A 21,565-nucleotide genomic window follows, 5' to 3' on the forward strand; every position below is an offset into this window, starting at 1 on the left:
TGCATTCCATGCAGGGACTCAATGCCTTCTATTTAGGGATTGCATGCCTTCCATTTAGGGATTGCATGCCTTCCATTAAGAGATTGAAAGCCTTCTATCTAGGGATTGCATGCCCTCTATTTAGGGATTGCATGTCTTCCATGCAGGGACTGAATGCCTTCTATTCAGGGATTGTATGCCTTCCATTTAGGGATTGCATGCCTTCCATTCAAGGATTGAAAGCTACCATTCAGGGATTAAAAGCCTTCTATTTAGGAATTGCATGCCTTCCATGCAGGGACTTAATGCCTTCTATTCAGGGATTGTGTACCTTCCATTCAGGGATTAAATGCCTTCCATTCAGCATAAAGAGGTAGCAATATGACTTCTATTCAGAGATTAATAAGAGTGTCTTGATACAGTTTGAATGCCTTCCGTGCAGGGACTGAATGCCTTCTATTTAGGGACTGCATGCCTTCCATTCAGGGACTGAAAGCCTTCTATTTAGGGATTGCATGCCTTCCATTCAGGGACTGAATGCCTTCTATTTAGGGATTGCATGCCTTCCATTTAGGGATTGCATTCAGGGACTGAAAGCCTTCTATTTAGGGATTGCATGCCTTCCATTCAGGGACTGAATGCCTTCCATTTAGGGAGTACATGCCTTCTATTCAGGAATGTCATGAAGAGGTAGCTTTATGACTTCTATTGTGGCATATAACAAGAATGCCTGTGAATTTCTATTCAGCAAAGTTACAAATATAGCTTGTGTAATATTCCAGGAATTTATATAGTTTCAAGGCCAATTATTCTGAGATGTCCTAAAGCTAGTTTGTAAGACTCCACTCCAGGATGTCAGGTAGATAGTTCTTATGTCATCGTTTCACAGGTAAAGGTAAATTGTATGCCTTCTTTTCAGATTATGTCAGAACATCATCAATATCTTGTTAAAAAAAGTTGTCATGTGGAGAAGTTGGCAACAGGTTTGTTGCTAGTGAAAAGTCAAGGAACACTGGTTAGGTTAATTGCCAGCTGTTACATAACTGAAATACTGTAAAATAAAATGGTGTTTAACACAAAACTAATAAGCAATATTAAGAAAAACAACACACAATTCAGACTGCCCAAATATTACTTTATTGATATCTTGTTTATATATAGTTACACTTAGGATGTTATTGTGAAAATAAAATAAATTTCAAAATAAATATTCTTTAACCAAGCAGCTAAATCAAAACAAAACAGTATTTAAATGTTCTACTACAAATACTGCTTTTCAAAAATTTCATTTGACATATTTGTCTTTTTTTTAACTGATGGAAATAGTGAGTTTGCACATTTTCTCAATGATCACACAACAATATTCATGATAACAATGCATGAGAGATGAAAGGTCAGAGAAAGAAAATCTTTACAGCATTTCAGTCATTTTTAGACACAATCCATCAACCATCATATTCATATCACCCCAACATGTAAATTCTGCACCTTTATACTGGAGCCATGTTTTGTCTATTACCAGTATTTTTTTTTCTACTATTCTTAAAGGGGCATGCTTTCAGATGAATCTCAAAATTCTAAGAACAAAAAGCAATGTTTAATAAATATTAATCATTGTTAAAGTTGGTAATATAACAGTATTTTTTTCTAACTTATTTACTAATCTTTACATAACATACAAGTGTATTCTTAAATAAATACTGACTCATGGAATCTCTTTCATTTTTTCTTCTTCTTAACATATGAAAGAATTCTCTTAATTTCAATTAATTTGACATGCTGGTAAATGTTGGGGGAGTACCCAGTTTTCATCAGCATCTTTGTTTTTGAATATACTTTAATGAAGATGTACATCTTTTTTTGTGTCAAAATGTGAGAACACAAGATATTTTCAGTTTCTAAGTTACCGGAGTAATTCTTTATTTAAAAAAGTATTAAGTTCAATAAAGAGTTTCCTTCAATGACCTTGACCAGCCAATGAATGTTGACAAAGGAGTACAAACATCAAACAAATCTAGGGTTAATCGTTAACACATTAAAGTAATAAGTTATTATGCGTCTTTTTGATCCATGAAAAATATAATGAAAACATTGTCTCAGATAAAAAAAGTAAAGAATATAAAAAAGTAAACCAGCTAGCAAGAACAATTAATTTTTGATTTATAGTTATACTTTTAAAATGAAACAACAGGTCTTTCAATTAAACTAATAAAGATAAAATTCTTTATAATGTAAAGCACTACTTTCAACAAGGATAAAAAAGAAAAATATCTTCATTACAGATCTGCTTTTATTGTTTACTTAAGTAAAACATCCACATATTTTTTTTTTTAATTTCATATTTTCTTTAATAAAAGAGATTAAAATGATAAATTTCTCCAAGAATTGAACTTTCTTTATCGTTTATTAAAAGAAATGTAAAGAACCTTTGATATCACTGTACATACATAACTATAGACTTTACAGAAAAAAAAAAACTTAACAAGAATATAACGAATATCATGTAACAATAAGGTAGGAGACCACCAAATCACCTATGTCAAGTAAGAGACCAAAGGTAGCCAACCACTATCAAAATTTGTAGACTAACATAAATTGCCTTCCTTGCAATATCTGGATGTATTTTCTTTTAAAAATCACACATCACTTTGATCAACACAGTGATTGTCTGGAAAGCATCTTCACTGATAAACAAGCTGACTTCATTATTTTGGCTGTCACAAGATTTACAGAGATTTACCTATAAATAGTTGTGAGAATTTCGGATCTGTTTGATTTATTTATTAAAAATATCATAAACAGCATCATACTGAATAAACATGACATTTATGTTTTGTGAGAGGAACTTCAGAAAGTAGTAAATTACTGAAATAAAAACTCATCAACCGGTGGGAACAAAATTTGAACACAGTATGGCAAGTCAAAAGCTACACAAGATGAGGCCAGTCTGTGTTTTCCAGTAAGTTTTACCAGTGGGTGTACACTTACCTTAAATAGGTGTTAGACAACTAATAATGAATCATAAACAATGAACATGACTACAACAACAACAACCATTTACATGTAAAGTTATTACTGAACTGCTGACTAGCAATTTGTGACTAGTTTGCAAGTATATCTGAACAAGTATAAATCAATTATCAAATTGATATTTGGCATTTTGATCCAGCAAAGTTTGTGACAAATGAGTATATTACGAAGTAGAGTTGTAGTAGATATAAAAGGTACATTTTAAAAAAAAAATCAATGTTTTCCATATCAATTAGCTTAAGGAAATATGCATCATTTCAATTTTATCTCTTTGACAATCTGAAGAATTTTAAAATGTTGTTAGATAAAAAGCCATTAACTAATGTTTAGGCCAGAGATGGAAGAGTTATTGCCTCTTTTTCACTTAGTGATATGTGGTATCATCAAACATTAATGTTTCCATTTTCAAATTTTAATTTTCCTATACAAGGACTGTAGGAATGTTAAAATACTATTTGGAATGTAAAGAATGTATCAAAAAATTTGAAAATTTAGCTTTAAAAAAACAATAGAAACATTTTAAATGTTCTAGTAAAAAGACTCAAAAGTTAATACATAACAAACCAGTATGACATATTTTTAATAATTTGCAATTTTGGCATCTTTAACTGTTGAAATGCATATAAATGTGGGGTAAATCTGCATCAGGTCTCTGTGGGCAGACTTCATAAAATTTGTGACTTGTATTTTTTGTTTCCAAATGCTAAACTTAATGAAATCTTTCAGTATATTTTGCTCTGTAAGAGAGAAAAAGTTTTACTATTCACTTACTCACATTATTGATTACATAATTATGTAATATATCAGATCATACCAATGACTGGGTATTTCACAAAATAAACAAATATGTTGACACAAGCTTTTAGAAAGATTCATTTTCTTTTTTTTAGGTAAGATTTATTACCAAATCATTTTAACAGGGTTAAGCATGAAGTAACATGATTTTATCACACAAATAAAATATAGAGCACTAGGCTGTCTGACAAAACTTCGGGAAAATATCGCATATAAGATGTTTCTAATAAAAACTAAACTAAACAGAATCTTTTTTAAGAAATCAAGAACAAATATAATTGCACATATGCCTCTAGAATAACAAGAGGACCATGATGGTCCTGAATCGCTCACCTCTTCCCACATGACCCAGTTTTGAGTACGACGTCGTTTTTTCTATTATTTGACATAGTGACCTAGTTTTTGAGCCCATGTGACCCAGTTTTGAACTTGACCTAGATATTATCAAGATAAAAATTCTGACCAATTTTCATGACGTTCCATTGAAAAATATGGTCTCTAGAGAGGTCACAAGGTTTTTCTATTTGACCTATTGACCTAGTTTTCGAAGGTACGTGACCCTGTTTTGAACTTTACCTAGATATCATCAAGGTGAACATTCTCACTAACATTCTCACTAATTTTCATGAAGATCTCATGAAAAATATGGCCTCTAGAGAGGTCACAAGGTTTCTCTATTTTTATACCTACTGGCCTAGTTTTTGAGCTCATGTGACCCAGTTTCGAAATTGACCTAGATATCATCAAGGTTAACATTCAGATCAATTTTCATGAAGATCCATTGAAAAATATGGCCTCTAGAGAAGTCAAAAGATTTTAATAATTTTAGACCTACTGACCTAGTTTTTGACCGCAGTTGACCCAGTTTCAAACTTGACCTAGATATCATCAAGATGAACATTCAGACCAACTTTCACACAGATCCCATGAAAAGTATGGCCTCTAGAGAGGTCACAAGGTTTTTTTTACTATTTGACCTACTGACCTAGTTTTTTAAGGCACGTGACCCAGTTTCAAATCTGACCAAGATATCATTAAGGTGAACATTCTGACCAATTTTTATGGAGATCCATTCACAAGTATGACCTCTAGAGAGGTAACAAGGTTTTTCTATTTTTAGACCTACTGACCTAGTTTTTGACCGCACATGACCTTGTTTCGAACTTGACCTAGATATCATCAAGATGAACATTCAGACCAATTTTCATACAGATCCCATGAAAAATATGGCCTTTAGATAGGTCACAAGGTTTTTCTATTATTTGACCTACTGACCTAGTTTTTGAAGGCATGTGACCCACTTTCGAACTTGACCTGGATATCATCAAGATAAACATTCAGACTAACTTTCATACAGATCCCATAAAAAAAATGGCCTCTAGAGAGGTCACAAGGTTTTTCTATTATTTGACCTACTGACCTAGTTTTTGATGGCACGTGACCCACTTTCAAACTTGACCTAGATATCATCAAGGTGAACATTCTGACCAATTTTCATGAAGATCTCATGAACTATATGGCCTCTAGAGAGGTCACAAGGTTTTTCTATTTTTAGACCTACTGACCTAGTTTTTGACCCCACGTGACCCAGTTTCGAACTTGACCTAGATATCATCAAGACGAACATTCAGACCAACTTTCATACAGATCCCATGAAAAATATGGCCTTAAGAGAGGTCACAAGGTTTTTCTATTATTTGAACTACTGACCTAATTTTTGATGGCACGTGACCCAGTTTCAAACTTGACCTAGATATCATCAAGGTGAACATTCTGACCAATTTACATGAAGATCTTATGAAATATATGGTCTCTAGAGAGGTCACAAGGTTTTTCTATTTTTAGACCTACTGACCTAGTTTTTGAAGGCACGTGACCCAGTTTCGAACTTGACCTAGATATCATCAAGGTGAACATTCTGACCAATTTTTATGAAGATCTTGTGAAATATATGACCTCTAGAGAGGTCACAAGGTTTTTCTATTTTTAGACCTACTGACCTAGTTTTTGAAGGCACATGACCCAGTTTCGAACTTGACCTAGATATCATCAAGATGAACATTCTGACCAACTTTCATAAAGATCCCATGAAAAATGTGACCTCTAGAGTGGTCACAAGCAAAAGTTTACGGACGGACGGACGGACGACGGACACCGCGCGATCACAAAAGCTCACCTTGTCACTTTGTGACAGGTGAGCTAAAAACTGTGAAGCATTTCTTTGAAAGTATGGCGTAAGATTTAAACAGTAAGTCAATACAAATTGTACTAATACTATGATATTACATAATAAATGATCTTGATGACACTGAAAAAGCACAATGCTATGACATTTCTTTTAAATGTAAACATGATAGTCAATCTGAAACCTCAGTAGTATGTATCATTATCAAAGGATTGTTTTTTTTTGTATTTTGAAACAAGCTTTCCTAAAACTGTATCTTGTTATACGATAAAAATTAGTAACAACAGTCTTTGGTTACATTATGTATAAATTTGAACGGTTGATAAAATCAGTAATTGTCTAAAATCTTTGCATCTATTATCCTTATTCAGTGATCTAATCAGTAATTACTGATCCTTACTCAATGATCAAATCAGTAATTGTCTGAAATCTTTGCATCTGTTATCCTTATTCAGTGATCTAATCAGTAATTATTGATCCTTACTCAATGATCAAATCTGTAATTATCTGAAATCTTTGCATCTATTATCCTTACTCAGTGATCTAATCAGTAATTATTGATCCTTACTCAATGATCAAATCGGTAATTATCTGAAATCTTTGCATCTATTATATGTTATAGCTCATATTGTCATGTACTACATGAATTGAGTATTGAATAAACTTATTATTGAATTATCCTTAATGATCAAATCAGTAATTATCTAAAATCTTTGTCTTTCTAAAACTTATCTTAAGTTTAAGCTCTTCTACTCCAGTAAAAGTTCATGCTATTAAAACATTAACAGATATTTTGAACTACTATCACACTATAAATCAAACTTATTCATTACTTCAGGGACAAACCTATCAAATAATCTAATCAATTTTAAAATATATATTGATTTAAGTATACTTCTTTTTTTTTTTGAAAGTATTTATATACATTTTTATATTTAGAAATAAATATTCTGTTTTTTATAGAAGAAATATATGAAACAATTATAACTACCACAACAAATATAATGATGAAAATGTTTCTCTTAAAATAGACATCAAGTAATATTGAACAATTCTAATTCACAAAATACAATCAACAAGAAAAAATGTCCATAAGTCAGTTTTCATCCATCATTCAGTGTAGTGATTCTATTTATAGAATCAGGTCATGTGATTACTCCAACAAGTCATGTGACCTATTGTGGGAGGGCCTTCAGAATGGCATGCACCTCTTCTGCAACAGCTGCCAGAGCAAACTGAAACTGCTCCTGAAATTAAAATACAAAATGTATTTTGGATGCCAGTAAGTGCATTATTCTTGCATTGAAAGCACGTTAGCATGTTCTGTTAAGATTTTCAGTCAATTTCATATTTTTCAAGGAAATTTTTCCAACATTTGGCCAATTTTAGCATTGTTTTAAATAATCATATCTTAAAATAATAACCAAATGGCGTCCCGTGACTGCCGAGGGCATGAGAGGACGGGGGTAGATAAAGCACTAAAGGAGAATTTGCTCTTCCTCCCCTTTCTCTGTTAAGTGGGGTTCTGGTCTCCCCCGACAAAATTTTAGATTTGGGATGCCGGTAAGTGCGTTTTTCTTGCATCTAATTGAAAGCATTTTCTGTTAAGATTTTCAGTCAATTTCATGATATTTTTCAAGGATAACCAAACAACATTTGGCTATAAATGTTAATGTATTTTTTTATAGTTGAGATGTATGTTGGCATTTCGTTTGATTCAAAGCAATTGTTTAAAATAAATAATCATATCTTAAAATAATAACCAAATAATCGGATGAAATAAGCTTTCGTTTTGTTTTGTTTTATTACACCGCGTAAAACACAATTATTTCCATTTTTGAAAAACATACGGCATGTTTTTTTTTTTAAAACAACTACTATAGATTATAAAAGAAATCACCGGATTAAAGATCCATCAGATAATCGTTTAATTATGATTAGTCAAGTCAAGCAGGGTCGATACGTTTGACACGAAGTGTGCTGAAGTTGTTTTCACACCCGCGGGCAATCATGACAGATACTGCTTGTTGTAGATAATTACATTAACAAGGCAATATTTCGGCACTTTTAATCAAAGCAAAAGATTAAATTTAATGCAAAAAAATTGGTACAGCCGGTTACAGCCAATATTATGCTCGCCCAAAAAAGTGTCAGGCCATGGCCGGACCGTCCATGACGGCCTTGCCTTAACAACTGTTAATATGGGTGCACTACCTTGACAACTGTCAATCTGGTGATTCACTACCTTAACAACTGTCAATATGGGTGCACTACCTTGACAACTGTCATTTGTAAGTTCTACCTTATCTGCTGTCAATATGGGTGCAAAACCCTACCTTTACAAATGTGCTTCCGGGGGAAATCTACCTTTACCTTATATTTTTTTTAAAAACTTTAAAGAAACTTTGTTTTCACTTTTGAATTTCAAATATAAAATTTTAAATTAATTTTTAAAAAAATCGTACAAAAGTGCATACAGTTCAGCTAAAACTGTGCAGATCTGCAACATTCTAAACTGTTATTACCACTTTAAATGTGCATTTCAGAAAAAACACCTTTCCTAGGGGAAATTCTGTTCAAACAAAATGGCACGATGCTCCAAGAGCTACTAAAAAGAACACTGATTCTAAGACCTGCCAATTACTATTGATGCAAATTTAGAAAATTTCCCTTCAAATTACACTAATTTTTTCCTCTAATTATGCCAGGTTTTCACCATTAAAATGGCTTTCAGCCAGCTAATTAAAGTCTTGAAATTGACAAAATGCAACATTCTGCAAACAGCTAGTAAAAATTTAACTACAAAATCGAAATAAGCCATTTTCAACAGAGTTATTTTTTTAAAGAGAAATTAAACAATCTTGATTTCAAACACGACTCAAAAATAATGTAGGCCTACTGCCGTTGTTTTACATGAATTTGTATTGTTTTATGCATCAATTACACTGTCTATCATGATGCATATATATACAATTACATGGTATATTATCATAAAACCTATATAAGCATAATCGTAGCTTGCTTGCCTTGCCTTTCTCATAGGTAGGGACAGCCAGGGACCACATGCATTTGGCCCATTTGATTGGTCAATAATGATGTTTTACATGAAAATTCCAGAACATTAACTAAATCGACCAAGGCTATATACCAATAAAAGAAATTGTTCTTTGTTTCATATAAATTTCAGCTACTTCAGAACAACTTTGTTACAATTTCTAGGTTTTCACTCCGTCGTAGACCTATTTTCCACAAGATATCCATATATTTGCTTCAAGAAAAGGAAAAGGAAAAGGGGTGTTGAATAGTATGCAGTGAAATGCAAGTGAACTGAAGTCAGGTACCCTCATATTGCCGCATTTCAGAAAGCAGTCCGCAGAATAAACACCCTACTTTCGTTTTCAAGTAAACAACTCGAAAATATGTGAATATTAGCATGAAAAGTGTCCTATGTTATGTAAAATTCATTCCACGAGTGAAATAATGCCCATTTGGCCCCCGATTTACGCGCAAATGCACGAAAAATGGAAAAATTAGGATCTGTTTATTAGGGACTTCTTTCCACTACACCACGGAAGCACATTTTTAACCGAATTACTGCATTATAACCTATAAGAAATATTTTTTTATCAAATTTCATAACATTTTCATCTCTGTTTTCAAGAAAGATGTAATATCGAACATGTTAACAAGTTTCATTTTGAAAATTCGGGATTTTAGAGAAATATAGACATTTAAGTGAGGCCACCTCCTACCCATTTTCAGGGCTAAATTTAGGCTCTATGGTCGCTTCATTGTAAATTTTGGTAAAAGTTTCACCTGTATGCATTATTTTTCACTTTGATTCTAAAATATCATTCATTCCGTCATGAATATGACTCAAATGGATGCATTATGTGCATTTTCACACATTATGGAGACAAAATATTGGCCTTTCTATTGCAGAAATTGCTGCAGAAATAGGCGCATCTGCTCAAAATATGGTCAAAATTTAAAATTTTTCAAATTTAATGATTATTTTGCATTGGAAACATCATTTTATAACATATACAATCGATTTATGACTATTAAGACTAATTGTGATGTGTTTTGAGAAAAGTCTAATTTCAGCTCTTATAGGCTATATACCAGTAAAATAAATTGTTCTTTGTTTCATATAAATTTCAGCTACTTCAGAACAATTTTGTTACAATTTCTAGATTTTCACTCCATCGTAGACCTATTTTCCACAAGATATCCATACATTTGCTTCAAGAAAATGAAAAAAGTAAACAACTCGAAAACATGTGAATATTAGCATGAAAAGTCTCCTATTCTATGTAAAATTCATTCCACAAGTGAAATAATGCCCATTTGGCCCCCGATTTACGCGCAAATGCGCAAAAAAATGGAAAAATTAGGATCTATTTATTAGGGACTTCTTTCAACTACACCACGGAAGCACATTTTTGACCGAATTACTGCATTATAATCTATATATCAATTAAGCAAGGCATTTTATTCAGCTGTGCTGAATTTTATGATGGCCTACACTTCTTACTTTGCATGTGTGTTGCAAATGTAACTTTCCTTCAATTGAAATCTTACTAATTTTCCTTTATTTTGAAACATTCAGAATGTTTGAGTGACACCATGAAAAAACCAACATAGTGCATTTGTGACCAGCATGGATCCAGACCAGCCTGCGCATCTGCGCAGTCTGGTCAGGATCAATGCTGTTCGCTAACAGTTTCTCTAATTGTAATAGGCTTTGAAAGCGAACAGCATGGATCCTGACCAGACTGCGTAGATGCACAGGCTGGTCTGGAACCATGCTGGTCGTAAATGCATTATGTTGGTTTTCTCATGTTGCGGCTCATTTTATTTTGGTTCAAATACCTATGGGGAGTAACTCTAATTCAACAGGGATCAGCAGAACAGAAATGAAAAGTTAAAAAGCCATCATCTACAGTCTGACAACAATTTAACTTCCCTGTAAGGCTGCTTAAGAAAGACAGGATTGTATATAATGATCAGAATTTTACTAGTGTCTATTACCTTTGTTTTTACCATACTGGTTCTCTGATCTCGGATGTGCTCCAGAGTGGCCGCTATGTCTATCTCCTTTGCTCCTGTAAAATAATTGTCCAATTTTATTTCACTGACCTGTGTTTGCCATACTGATTTCATCTAAGATAATAAATGTCAGAAATGTAAAAATATTATTTATATTTATAATTTATTTTGTCACTTGACTGCCAAATAAATGATATACTCTTCGTTGAATGGTACTGAAGAAAAAGAAATTACAGTCTTAAAAACAATTTTTTTTACGGGTCTGGGAATCAAACTCCCGGCGAAAAAGTATAATATGAATACCGTAACTGCTCAGCCAACGAGAAACCACTCTGCATCGTAGACTTATTTATGTTATAGTTTTGCTTGTTTACATTTCTAAATGCCATAAGGTGCGATACCTATACATTTGCGCTCTATTGATTATCATGGTTGGTGTTATTTTCTCTAACTGTCATGTGATGTTTGCAAGGTGCTTGCTGAACGGAATTCCTTTTTTTATATATAAACTCGGAAACCCTTATCAGAAATCGTACTCCAATGTTTTTTTATTTTAAAACAATGATTATATACAGAATTGGATGAAAAATACATTGTCTGAACATCAAATATGCAACATAAAGGTGAATATAGGAAAAGTTTGATTTTTTAAAATCTCAAACCATGTGTGGGTTAGTCGCTTTAATAAGTTCAACAATGCGAGCTGAGAATAAACCTCATTGCCGGCAAAAATTAGAAAAGACATGAATTTAAATATTTTGTAAAATATTTCATTTTTTGAAATAATATTCCATATTTGAAAGGGGAAGAAAAACGTAATAAACAAGAGCTGTCTCTGTAGGATGACACATGCCCCCGATGGCACTTTGAATGAATAGTTATGGCCGATGTTACAGTTTAGGACCTTTGACCTACGGACCTGGGTCTTGCGCGCGACACGGCGTCTTACTGTGGTACACATTCATGCCCAATAATTTTAAAATCCATGCATGAATGACAAAGATATGGACCAGACAAGCCCATCAATGCACTATCGTGAAAAATGATCTTTAACGTCTAAGTGTGACCTTGACCTTTGAGCTACGGACCTGGGTCTTGCGCACTGCACGTCGTCTTACTGTGGTACACATTCATGCCAAGTTATTTGAAAATCCATCCATCGATGACAAAGATATGGACCGGACACGCCCATCAATGCACTATCCTTTAACGTCTAAGTGTGACCTTGACCTTTGAGCTACGGACCTGGGTCTTGCGCACTGCACGTCATCTTACTGTGGTACACATTCATGCCAAGTTATTTGAAAATCCATCCATCGATGACAAAGATATGGACCGGACACGCCCATCAATGCACTATCCTTTTACGTCTAAGTGTGACCTTGACCTTTGAGCTACGGACCTGGGTCTTGCGCACTGCATGTCGTCTTACTGTGGTACACATTCATGCCAAGTTATTTGAAAATCCATCCATCGATGACAAAGATATGGACCGGACACGAAAATTGCGGACAGACCGACAGACTGACAGACGGTTCAAAAACTATATGCCTCCCTTCGGGGGCATAAAAAATGGATCCTTTTCTTGAAAGTCAAGACATATAAGAATCAAATTTCACAGTTAATATCTATAAATGAAAGTAAACTGTTATATTTTCATGGGAATCAGATGTTGTTTAATTTATAAGAGCAGCTATAACAATAAATCAACTCAAATAAGGCAAAAAAGGAGAAAATTTTGCTTGCCTCTTCAGTATTTCTAATAAGTAGCCAACTGGAATTCTACCAGGTAACCACGGTAACATGTATTTTTATATATCTAATGGCATTCTGTAAACCTAGATTGAAATCTAAGTGGGTGTTTTACAGACATTGCAATGTGAAACCTCTTCATCTAATGAACATAGACCACCATCTGGTACTAACCTAAAGATAGAATTTTAACAAGAGTTGTCAGCAGGTGAAAAGTTTCAGACGGTTGGGAGAAGAGTGTGGGTGGGGGATATCTGAGGGTGTAATATCTGGTAGGTGGGGCCTTGCCAAGTAAGAAACAGTCAAAACAATACTAAGAAACATAAGATAGTGAAAATAAAATAAGGTATCAAAGTAAAAAAGATACAAGGCAGTCTGAAAGACACCTTTATCCCCCGCCGCTGGAAGCATAGACATTGTTAAGTATGTTTTATAGTCTTCTACCTCTCTACTCAACACAAGTGTATAACAAAAGAAACAGAAGTTTGAAATCCAAATTTTAAACCAAATAGCAAAGTACAACAAGAGGGTCATGGTGATCCTGGTTCGCTCACCTGAGTAATATGAGCCACATGTTTCAAATAGCAAACTGATGCTAAAATATTAAGAAGGTAGGTCAGTAGGTCACATTCATGGTGACTGAAAGTCAGTTTTAAGATCGGTGTACAAAACTCTACATGTCATCCTAATTTCAAGGCTGGGGCCTCTTTTCACCCCAGGGGCATAATTTGAACAAACTTGTTAGAGATCCACCAAGCAATGCTACATACCAAATATCAAAGGCCTAGGCTTTGAACTTTCAAACAAGAAGATCTTTAATTTTTTTCCCTATACAAGTCTATGCTAAACTTGGTACCCCCAGAGCAGGGCCTCTTTTCACCCTAGGGACATAATTTGAATAATTTTGGTAAAGAAACACTAGGAAAGGCAACATACTAAATATCAAAAGCTTAGGCCTTGCAGTTTCAGGCAAGAAGAGTTTTAGTTTTTTTCCTATGTAAGTCTATGTAAAACTTGAGACCCCCCGGGACAGGGCCTCTTTTCATCCTAGGGACATAATTTGAAAAATTTTGGTAAAGAAACACTAGGAAAGGCAAAATACTTAATATCAAAAGCTTAGGCCTTGCAGTTTCAGGCAAGAAGAGTTTTACAGTTTTTTTTCCTATATAAGTCTATGTAAAACTTGAGACCCCCTGGGGCAGGGCCTCTTTTCACCCCAGGGGCATAATTTGAACAATTTTGGTAAAGAAACACTAGGAAAGGCAACATACTAAATATCAAAAGCTTAGGCCTTGCAGTTTCAGGCAAGAAGAGTTTTAGTTTTTTTCCTATGTAAGTCTATGTAAAACTTGAGACCCCCCGGGACAGGGCCTCTTTTCATCCTAGGGACATAATTTGAAAAATTTTGGTAAAGAAACACTAGGAAAGGCAAAATACTTAATATCAAAAGCTTAGGCCTTGCAGTTTCAGGCAAGAAGAGTTTTACAGTTTTTTTTCCTATATAAGTCTATGTAAAACTTGAGACCCCCTGGGGCAGGGCCTCTTTTCACCCCAGGGGCATAATTTGAACAATTATAGTAGAGGACCACAAGGCAATGCTACAAACAAAATATCAAAGGCCTAGGTCCTGTGGTTTTAGACAAGAAGATTTTTTGAAGTTTTTTACTATATAAGCCTATGTAAAACTTGTGACCCCCGGGCGGGGCCTCTTTTCGCCAAAGGGGCACAATTTGAATAATCTTGATAGAGGACCATAAGATGATGTTACAGGCCAAATATCAAGGCTCTACGCCTTGTGGTTTTGGACAAGAAGATTTTTAAAGTTTTTCCTTTTGGTTGCCATGGCAACAAGAATTCTGCATGGAATAAAATTCTTTGAACAATTTTGAAAGGGGACCACCCAAGGATCATACCTGTGAAGTTTGGTGTAATTTTGCCCAGTGGTTTTCCAGAAGAAGATTTTTTTAGAAAATATTGACGACAAGACGCATGACACACAACGGACATAGAGCGGTCACAAAAGCTCACCATGAGCCTTTGGCTCAGGTGAGCTAAAAAGGGGCATAATTTCATCAAAATGACAGCAAGAATTTTGGTATATATGTCATTCAGTTGGTATTATCATGACAAGAAAGTGTTGATGTTTCAGTTAATTGTTATACAATGTGTAGTTACTGAGAATCTAACTAGATGACAACCAAAAACAGAATACTGTTGAAAAAGTACAAGGATGGTGCTACAGTTTACTAGAGCTGAATAATCACAGGACAATAACTCTTTGAAAAATCACCTGGTCAGAATAAAAAAGAAAATATGCATATCTTCTTGGGAGTAAAGTTTCTAAGAAGTTTCATTGTTCCAGCAAGCTGTTGTTGACCTGACATGAAATGGTGCTATAGCATGCTAATGCTGAACAAGAGCACCACAATGCGGAGCGATATACACAGAAGGTATGACCTTTGACCATTAAGTGTGACCCTGACGCGAGCCATCCAAAACATGCGCTCTGCATGTCGTCTCAATGTGGTGAACATTTGTGCAAAGTTTCTTTAAAACCCTTCAAGCAGTTTAAGAGTGGACGAGAAACAAAATGATAAGACCTTTGACCCCCTAAATATGACCTTGACCTTGAAGCGAGCCATCCAAAACATGCACTCTGGACGTTGTCCTGATGTGGTAAACATTTGTGTCACATTTTTTTGAAATCCTTCTAGGGGTTTAAGAGTTACAGAGTGGACACGAAATTGCTAATGGACTGACAGACAGACGGACATGGGAATCATAACATAATACATCCCTTCGGGCCTACAATAATCAAAAGGACAATAACTCGGTGAAAAATTATCCCGCCTGAACATTAAGACAATATGAATTTCTAATTGCGAGTGAAACTTCCAATGAAGCTAGTGATTCCTGAGGGCTACTGCTGACACAATATGGTGCTATAGTATACTAATGTTGAATAATCAAAAGGCAATAACTCAGTGAAAATTTTTCAACCTGAACATGGAGAAAATATGCAAATTTCCTCTTAGAAGTAAAGCTTCTTATGAAGTTTTGCTCAATTCCAGGAGTGGTTGCCGAGTAATGCTCTGGACAAGAATGCAGGATGGACAGACAGACGGAAGGAAGTATGGATGGTAAAAAATAGTGACAACATATATGTTTCCCCTTATGGGAGCATTAACAAGAGCACCGCCTTGCGGGTGCAGAGGCTCATCTGATTCTTTTGTCTCTGTATAATAGAAATAGTCTAACCCATGATTTTTTAAGTCCAGAAGGGACCATAATTCTTGCAAAAAGCAATTTAGAGTTATGGTACTTGCTGTTCAGCATCAGCTTTTAATGGCAGATAACTGCTACAAGTTTTAAAGCAAGAGAAAAGTTGACCTAAACACAAAACTTAACCAAGAAATCTGATATTTTCTAAGTCCAAAAGGGGCCATAATTCTTGCAAAAAGCAGGATGGAGTTATGTTTCTTGCTGTACAGAGTCAATTATTGATGGTGAACAAGTGTTGCAAGTTTTAAAGCAATAGCTTTGATAGTTTAGGAGAAAAGCTGACCTAAACATTAAACTTAACCAGGCAACGCCAACGATGACGCCAACGCCAATCAAGTGATGACAATAACTCATCTGTTCGTTTGTTTTCAAAAATCAGATAAGCTAAAAAAGGATAATGGCCCTAACAATGCATCTCTCTATTTGTAGGATTATTCAATTCCTGTCTATTTAGGTCTCCTTATAACTGATGTAGGGTTCCAGACAGTTTTCATTAATCGTAAGTGACAAATTACCAATGTGCTACCATTTTCTAAGTAAGTTCAAATATAAAGGCAGACATTCCCCTTTACAATGATTATTTCAAAATATTAAAACACAGAAGAAAATATAAATCAAGTTTGTTTCGTTATGAGCAATACTTAATCTTCCAGTACAGAAGATGTACTGTTCTGATGCTGTTTTTATGTTTATCAGGTCTAAGGACTAACTAGAAGTTTACCTTTCCAACTGCTATAACTAGTAGACCCTGTACAAAATTTTGAAACTGTGAAGACAGAGCTTTGTGAAAGTCTGTTACTTTGACCATTATGGACCATTTTTTAAAGTGTGTAACGATTTTGCTTTTGTTTGTATCAACTAATCAAAAGTAATATGGTAACTTTATCCCAACTTTCATTTACAAGATCAGGGTAACTTCCCGCAAGTAAAAGGTCCTGGGGGCGTTATATTTCAGAAAAAGGAGAGCATTTATTTGGGCGGTCAATTCCATCTTTTGTTTTTACCTTTCATGCAAAGGACTTTCTATATTTACACATACAACATAGAAATGTTTTTTAAGTATAGTCAAACTTATTCTCTCGAATTCCATGAACCAGCAAGATTTGTTAGAGTTATCATTAGTTTGAGCCGTTGAAAATTGTGCATTATATAGGGATTTTGCTGAAACCTAATGATGAGTGTGAGTGAATGGTGGCGTTTAATTTATCTGAGTTCAAGCACACAAAGTTTGACTGTATACAGAAATATATCAATGTTCAAACCTTTTGCCATTCTGTTGAGGACCATGTCAATAAGACAGTAGGTTCCAGTGCGTCCGCATCCATCACTGAAACATAAAAATTGTGTAAATCGTCAAAAAGTCTCAGCTTTCTGATAAACTTAAGCAGGTATATATTACTTTTCATAATACTGTAATTTGACCTTCGCTCCAGACCTAGTTACCTTGGTTGTGTACTCTGCATATAGTTCATGACGAGTTTCACAACTGATACTAGTGTTATCAGAATCTTCTAGATACAGTGTAAAGTATGGACAGACAGATATGCCAACTGACAGACCCACTGCCATGCATGACTCCAACACAGCCCCTATATACTTTGTACCTGTAGGTACGTAAAATGTTCCACCCTATGGCATTCTCATCCATCAGACGTTCATCAAAATCATCGAACATACCTCCCATTTTTTTTCTATCATTTATTTGCTGAACATACGTACTCATAATTATATCTGGGAATGGTTTCAGCCAATTATTATTCACCATTTTTTCGGCACATGGAATTTAAAACTTCAAATAATATTTGAGCAAGTATTTGCTAACAATGAATAATGACAACATTGCAAGACTGCAATTAATAAAGATTTAATCCTCTGATTGGAGGTTAAGAAATTTACCTAAATAAATGATGACATTCCTCGTAATTCAACATTGATATCTGAAAGGACACAATCTGCTTTTCACAGCGGCTGAAACGTTTTACCTTTAATGCAACCAAACTAAAAACACCAGCAAAATGTGCCAGAGGTTCAATCGGGGAACTACGGCAGACCTCTGGTATGCGAGAATGGCCCCCAAGACTGCCATGTTTTTTTAAAAAAAGCCAAACTAGAGCTGCTTTTGAGAAAAGCGAATGTCTCCCATTACTGCTTAATTATCGAAATAGCAAGTCAGTCTTTATATACTGTTTACTCTCTTCAATTCAAGGGCCATAACTCCAAAATGCCTCGACCGATTTGGCTCATTATCAAACTTGTCCGAGGTCTTATGGTCAAATACATTTTGTTCAAATTTGGTGAAGATCGGATGAGAAATGTTCGACTTAAGAGTGCAGACACAAGAGCAAAAAGGCCAATTTTTCAGTAATTCAAGGGCCGTAACCTGAAAATGCCTGAACCAATTTGGCTAGTTATCGAACTTGGCCAAGGTCTTATGGTCAAACACATTTTGTTTAAGTCTGGTGAAGATCGGATGAGAAATGTTCGACTTAGAGTGCAGACAAGAGTAAAAAGGCCGATTTTTCGGTAATTCAAGGGCTGTAACTCCAAAATGCCTGGACTGATTTGGCTAGTTATCGAACTTGGCCGAGGTCTTATGGTTAAACACATTTTGTTCAAGTTTGGTGAAGATCGGATGAGAAATGTTTGACTTAGAATGCGGACAAGAGTAAAAAGGCCGGTTTTTTGGTAATTCAAGGGCCGTAACTCACCAATTTGGCTAGTTATTGAACTTGACTGAGGTCTCATGGTTAAACATATTTTGTTCAAGTTTGGTAAAGATCGGATGAGAATGTTTGACTTAGAGTGCGGACAAGAGTAAAAAGCCCGATTTTTGGTAATTCAAGGGCCATAACTCCAATATGCCTGGACCGATTTGACTAGTTATTGAACTTGGCCGAGGTCTTATGGTCAAACACATTTTGTTAAAGTTTGGTGAAAATCGGATGAGAAATGTTCGACTTAAGAGTGCGGACAAGCTTTGTGACAGACAGACACACAGACTGGAATAAATCAATATGTCTCCCACACCACTGTGTGGTGGGAGACATAATAATCTGAAGGAATTTAGTTGAGGGGTTGAGGGTCACTCAAGAAACAATTTTTCAAAATTCGTTTGAAATTAAGCCAGCAATTTTTGACAAGAAAATTCTCAAGAATTCCGCTATACCAATATCAGAAAGAACATAACCTGTCCCCTGGCAGCCATCTTCTTTTTAAAAAGCAGAATAATCCAAGAATTTGGTGGAAGGTCACCCAAGGAACATTTTGTGTAAAATTATTTTAAAATCAGGACAGTGGCTTCAATCAAGTTTTAAAAAAAAAAGTTTTCCACAAAGCCATACAGAGTAAAAAGGAATCTGGCCGATTGTCATCCAAAGAACGCTGCTATGAAATTATTTTGAATTCTGGACAGCTGTTTCAGAGAAAAAGATTTTTAAATATTATCCTTTTGGTTTGGTTGCCATGGGAACTATAACTTTTCCTAGATGGCTCAAAACTTAAGATTTTTGAAAGAGGACAAAACAAAGAATATTTCTCTGAAGTCTGACCAAAACTGGCTTTGTGTCTAAAGAATATAAGAATGACAGATATTCAACGATCTTAAAAACTCACCTAGAGCTTTTGAGCTCAAGTGAGCTAATATGTCATTCTAAGCGCATGTGCTAAGGCAGCTAAAAATGAACTGCCGTTTTATTAATTCTCATTTGTATCTGAAACATGGTTGGTGTTTACAGTAAACCTAAAAACAGGCTGAGGTACTTCATACACAAATGAATGGCAACATAACTATGATTCAGAACATATTTAAGAATCTAAACTGCTTTACATGGCAGTATTATAATGAATGAAGTGTTACCTGCAGTGAACAACGATCGGACAAGAGCGTCCTCTATACGACTTGTTCACTTTCCTGAAATACAAAAAGAAAAATATATCATTATCAATATTATGTAATTCATTCACAGAAAACAACAAAAAAATGTTAGTTTTTTCTTTTTATTTCCCACACTCTGCTACCTGTAATCATCAAGAGTTAATGGCAGCCTTCTGAGCATAAAAACCCTCCAAGTGTTTGTGCAATGTGGTGCCTGCCTGAATTTCTTTCCCAACTATTATGCAACACTGCACCTCTGATGTGAACACATTTATACTCTTAACCTTTGTGCAGCATTGCACCTCTCATGTGATAACATTTCTGCTCCAACCTTTGTGCAACACTACATCTGACATCTGAACACTTTTCTAACTCAACTATTGCACAACACTGCACCTCTTATCAGAACACATTTCTACCCCAACCTTTGTGCAACACTACCTCTGACATCAGAACACATTTCAACTCTGACCTCTGTGTAATACTGCACCTCTTATATGAACACATTTCTACCAACACTTTGTGCAACACTGCATCTCTCATGTAAACTCATTCCTACTCCAAATTTTGTGCAACACTGCACCTCTAATGTAAACACATTTCTACCAAAACCTTTGTGCAACAGTACACCTCCTATCAGAACACATTTCTACCCCAAATTTTGTGCAACACTGCACCTCTAATGTGAATACATTTCTACCAAAACCTTTGTTCAACACTACACCTGATATCTGAACACATTTCAACCTGAGACTAATAAAGGTTATGTTATGAATTAATTTGCATATAACTTCTCGTTATTACAGATTTCTTTCTCAACCTTTGTATAACATTTCTCTATCTTCCTTAAACATTTTCCATACTCACAGAGAAATTAACCGAAAGTATTCAAAAACCTTAAAATGCAACAATATCCCGTTTGTGTATTCATCGATTTACTGAATCTCAAACATAAGTTACTCCCTAAGACTACAATACTCTTGAATTGCAAATTATATAAAAAGACGTGCCAGACATTCTCTTGAAATTTGCAAATAATATATCAAGTTACACATTTACATAGACTTTTCCATCTTATGAAAGAATAAGGGCAAAATACAGCAGCGCCACTGTCTCTTCATCATAATTGAGCCATACCATGAGAAAACCAACATAGTGCGTTTGCGACCAGCATGGATCCAGACCAGCCTGCGCATCTAGTCTGGATGCATGCTGGTCGCAAATGCACTGTGTAAGTTTTCTCATGGTGCAGCTCTCGGCATCATACTGGAAGGTAGCTTGGATCAGATTTCATACTATAACCTATAAAAGCACGCTGATGTAAAGAGGTCTGGGAGCATGCGCACAGGCAAATGTTTTATTATATCCTCTGTGTTTCATTCTGGGTATTTCTGAGCTTACATCTAGCATTGATTAAATCTTCTTTCATCTTTTTTTTTTTAACCCTTCCTTAAATCATGAGCATACATCATCATCCTGACACAGAACTAGAGGCAAACAAGTTTTTAAAAACCTCTCTTTCTCTCTCTCTCTCTTATACTACTTCTATTTTAATTCATTATTTAAAATCTTTTGGAAAAGAAGTTCTACTATAAAGTTCTACTGAGACAGCTTAT

At 34.9% G+C, this 21,565-nt stretch overlaps 1 protein-coding gene across 3 annotated transcripts in view; it reads right to left on the reverse strand.

The window, feature by feature from the left end:
• Positions 1-1,093: 1,093 nt before the first annotated feature.
• LOC123531512 (receptor-type tyrosine-protein phosphatase N2-like) overlaps positions 1,094-21,565 on the reverse strand; it is a 297,876-nt gene continuing 277,404 nt past the window's right edge. For all 3 annotated transcript variants that reach the window (XM_045312552.2, XM_045312553.2, XM_045312551.2), the window contains 4 exons: positions 19,932-19,985; positions 17,338-17,402; positions 11,024-11,097; positions 1,094-7,236 (listed from right to left, as the gene is read on the reverse strand). In XM_045312552.2, coding sequence (XP_045168487.2) covers positions 7,165-7,236; positions 11,024-11,097; positions 17,338-17,402; positions 19,932-19,985 — 265 coding nt within the window. In that variant the 3' untranslated portion in view covers positions 1,094-7,164. The remainder of the gene's footprint in view (positions 7,237-11,023; positions 11,098-17,337; positions 17,403-19,931; positions 19,986-21,565) is intronic.

The sequence above is a fragment of the Mercenaria mercenaria genome, chromosome 11 (genome assembly GCF_021730395.1).
Source record: "Mercenaria mercenaria strain notata chromosome 11, MADL_Memer_1, whole genome shotgun sequence".
Classification (NCBI taxonomy): Eukaryota; Metazoa; Mollusca; class Bivalvia; order Venerida; family Veneridae; genus Mercenaria; species Mercenaria mercenaria.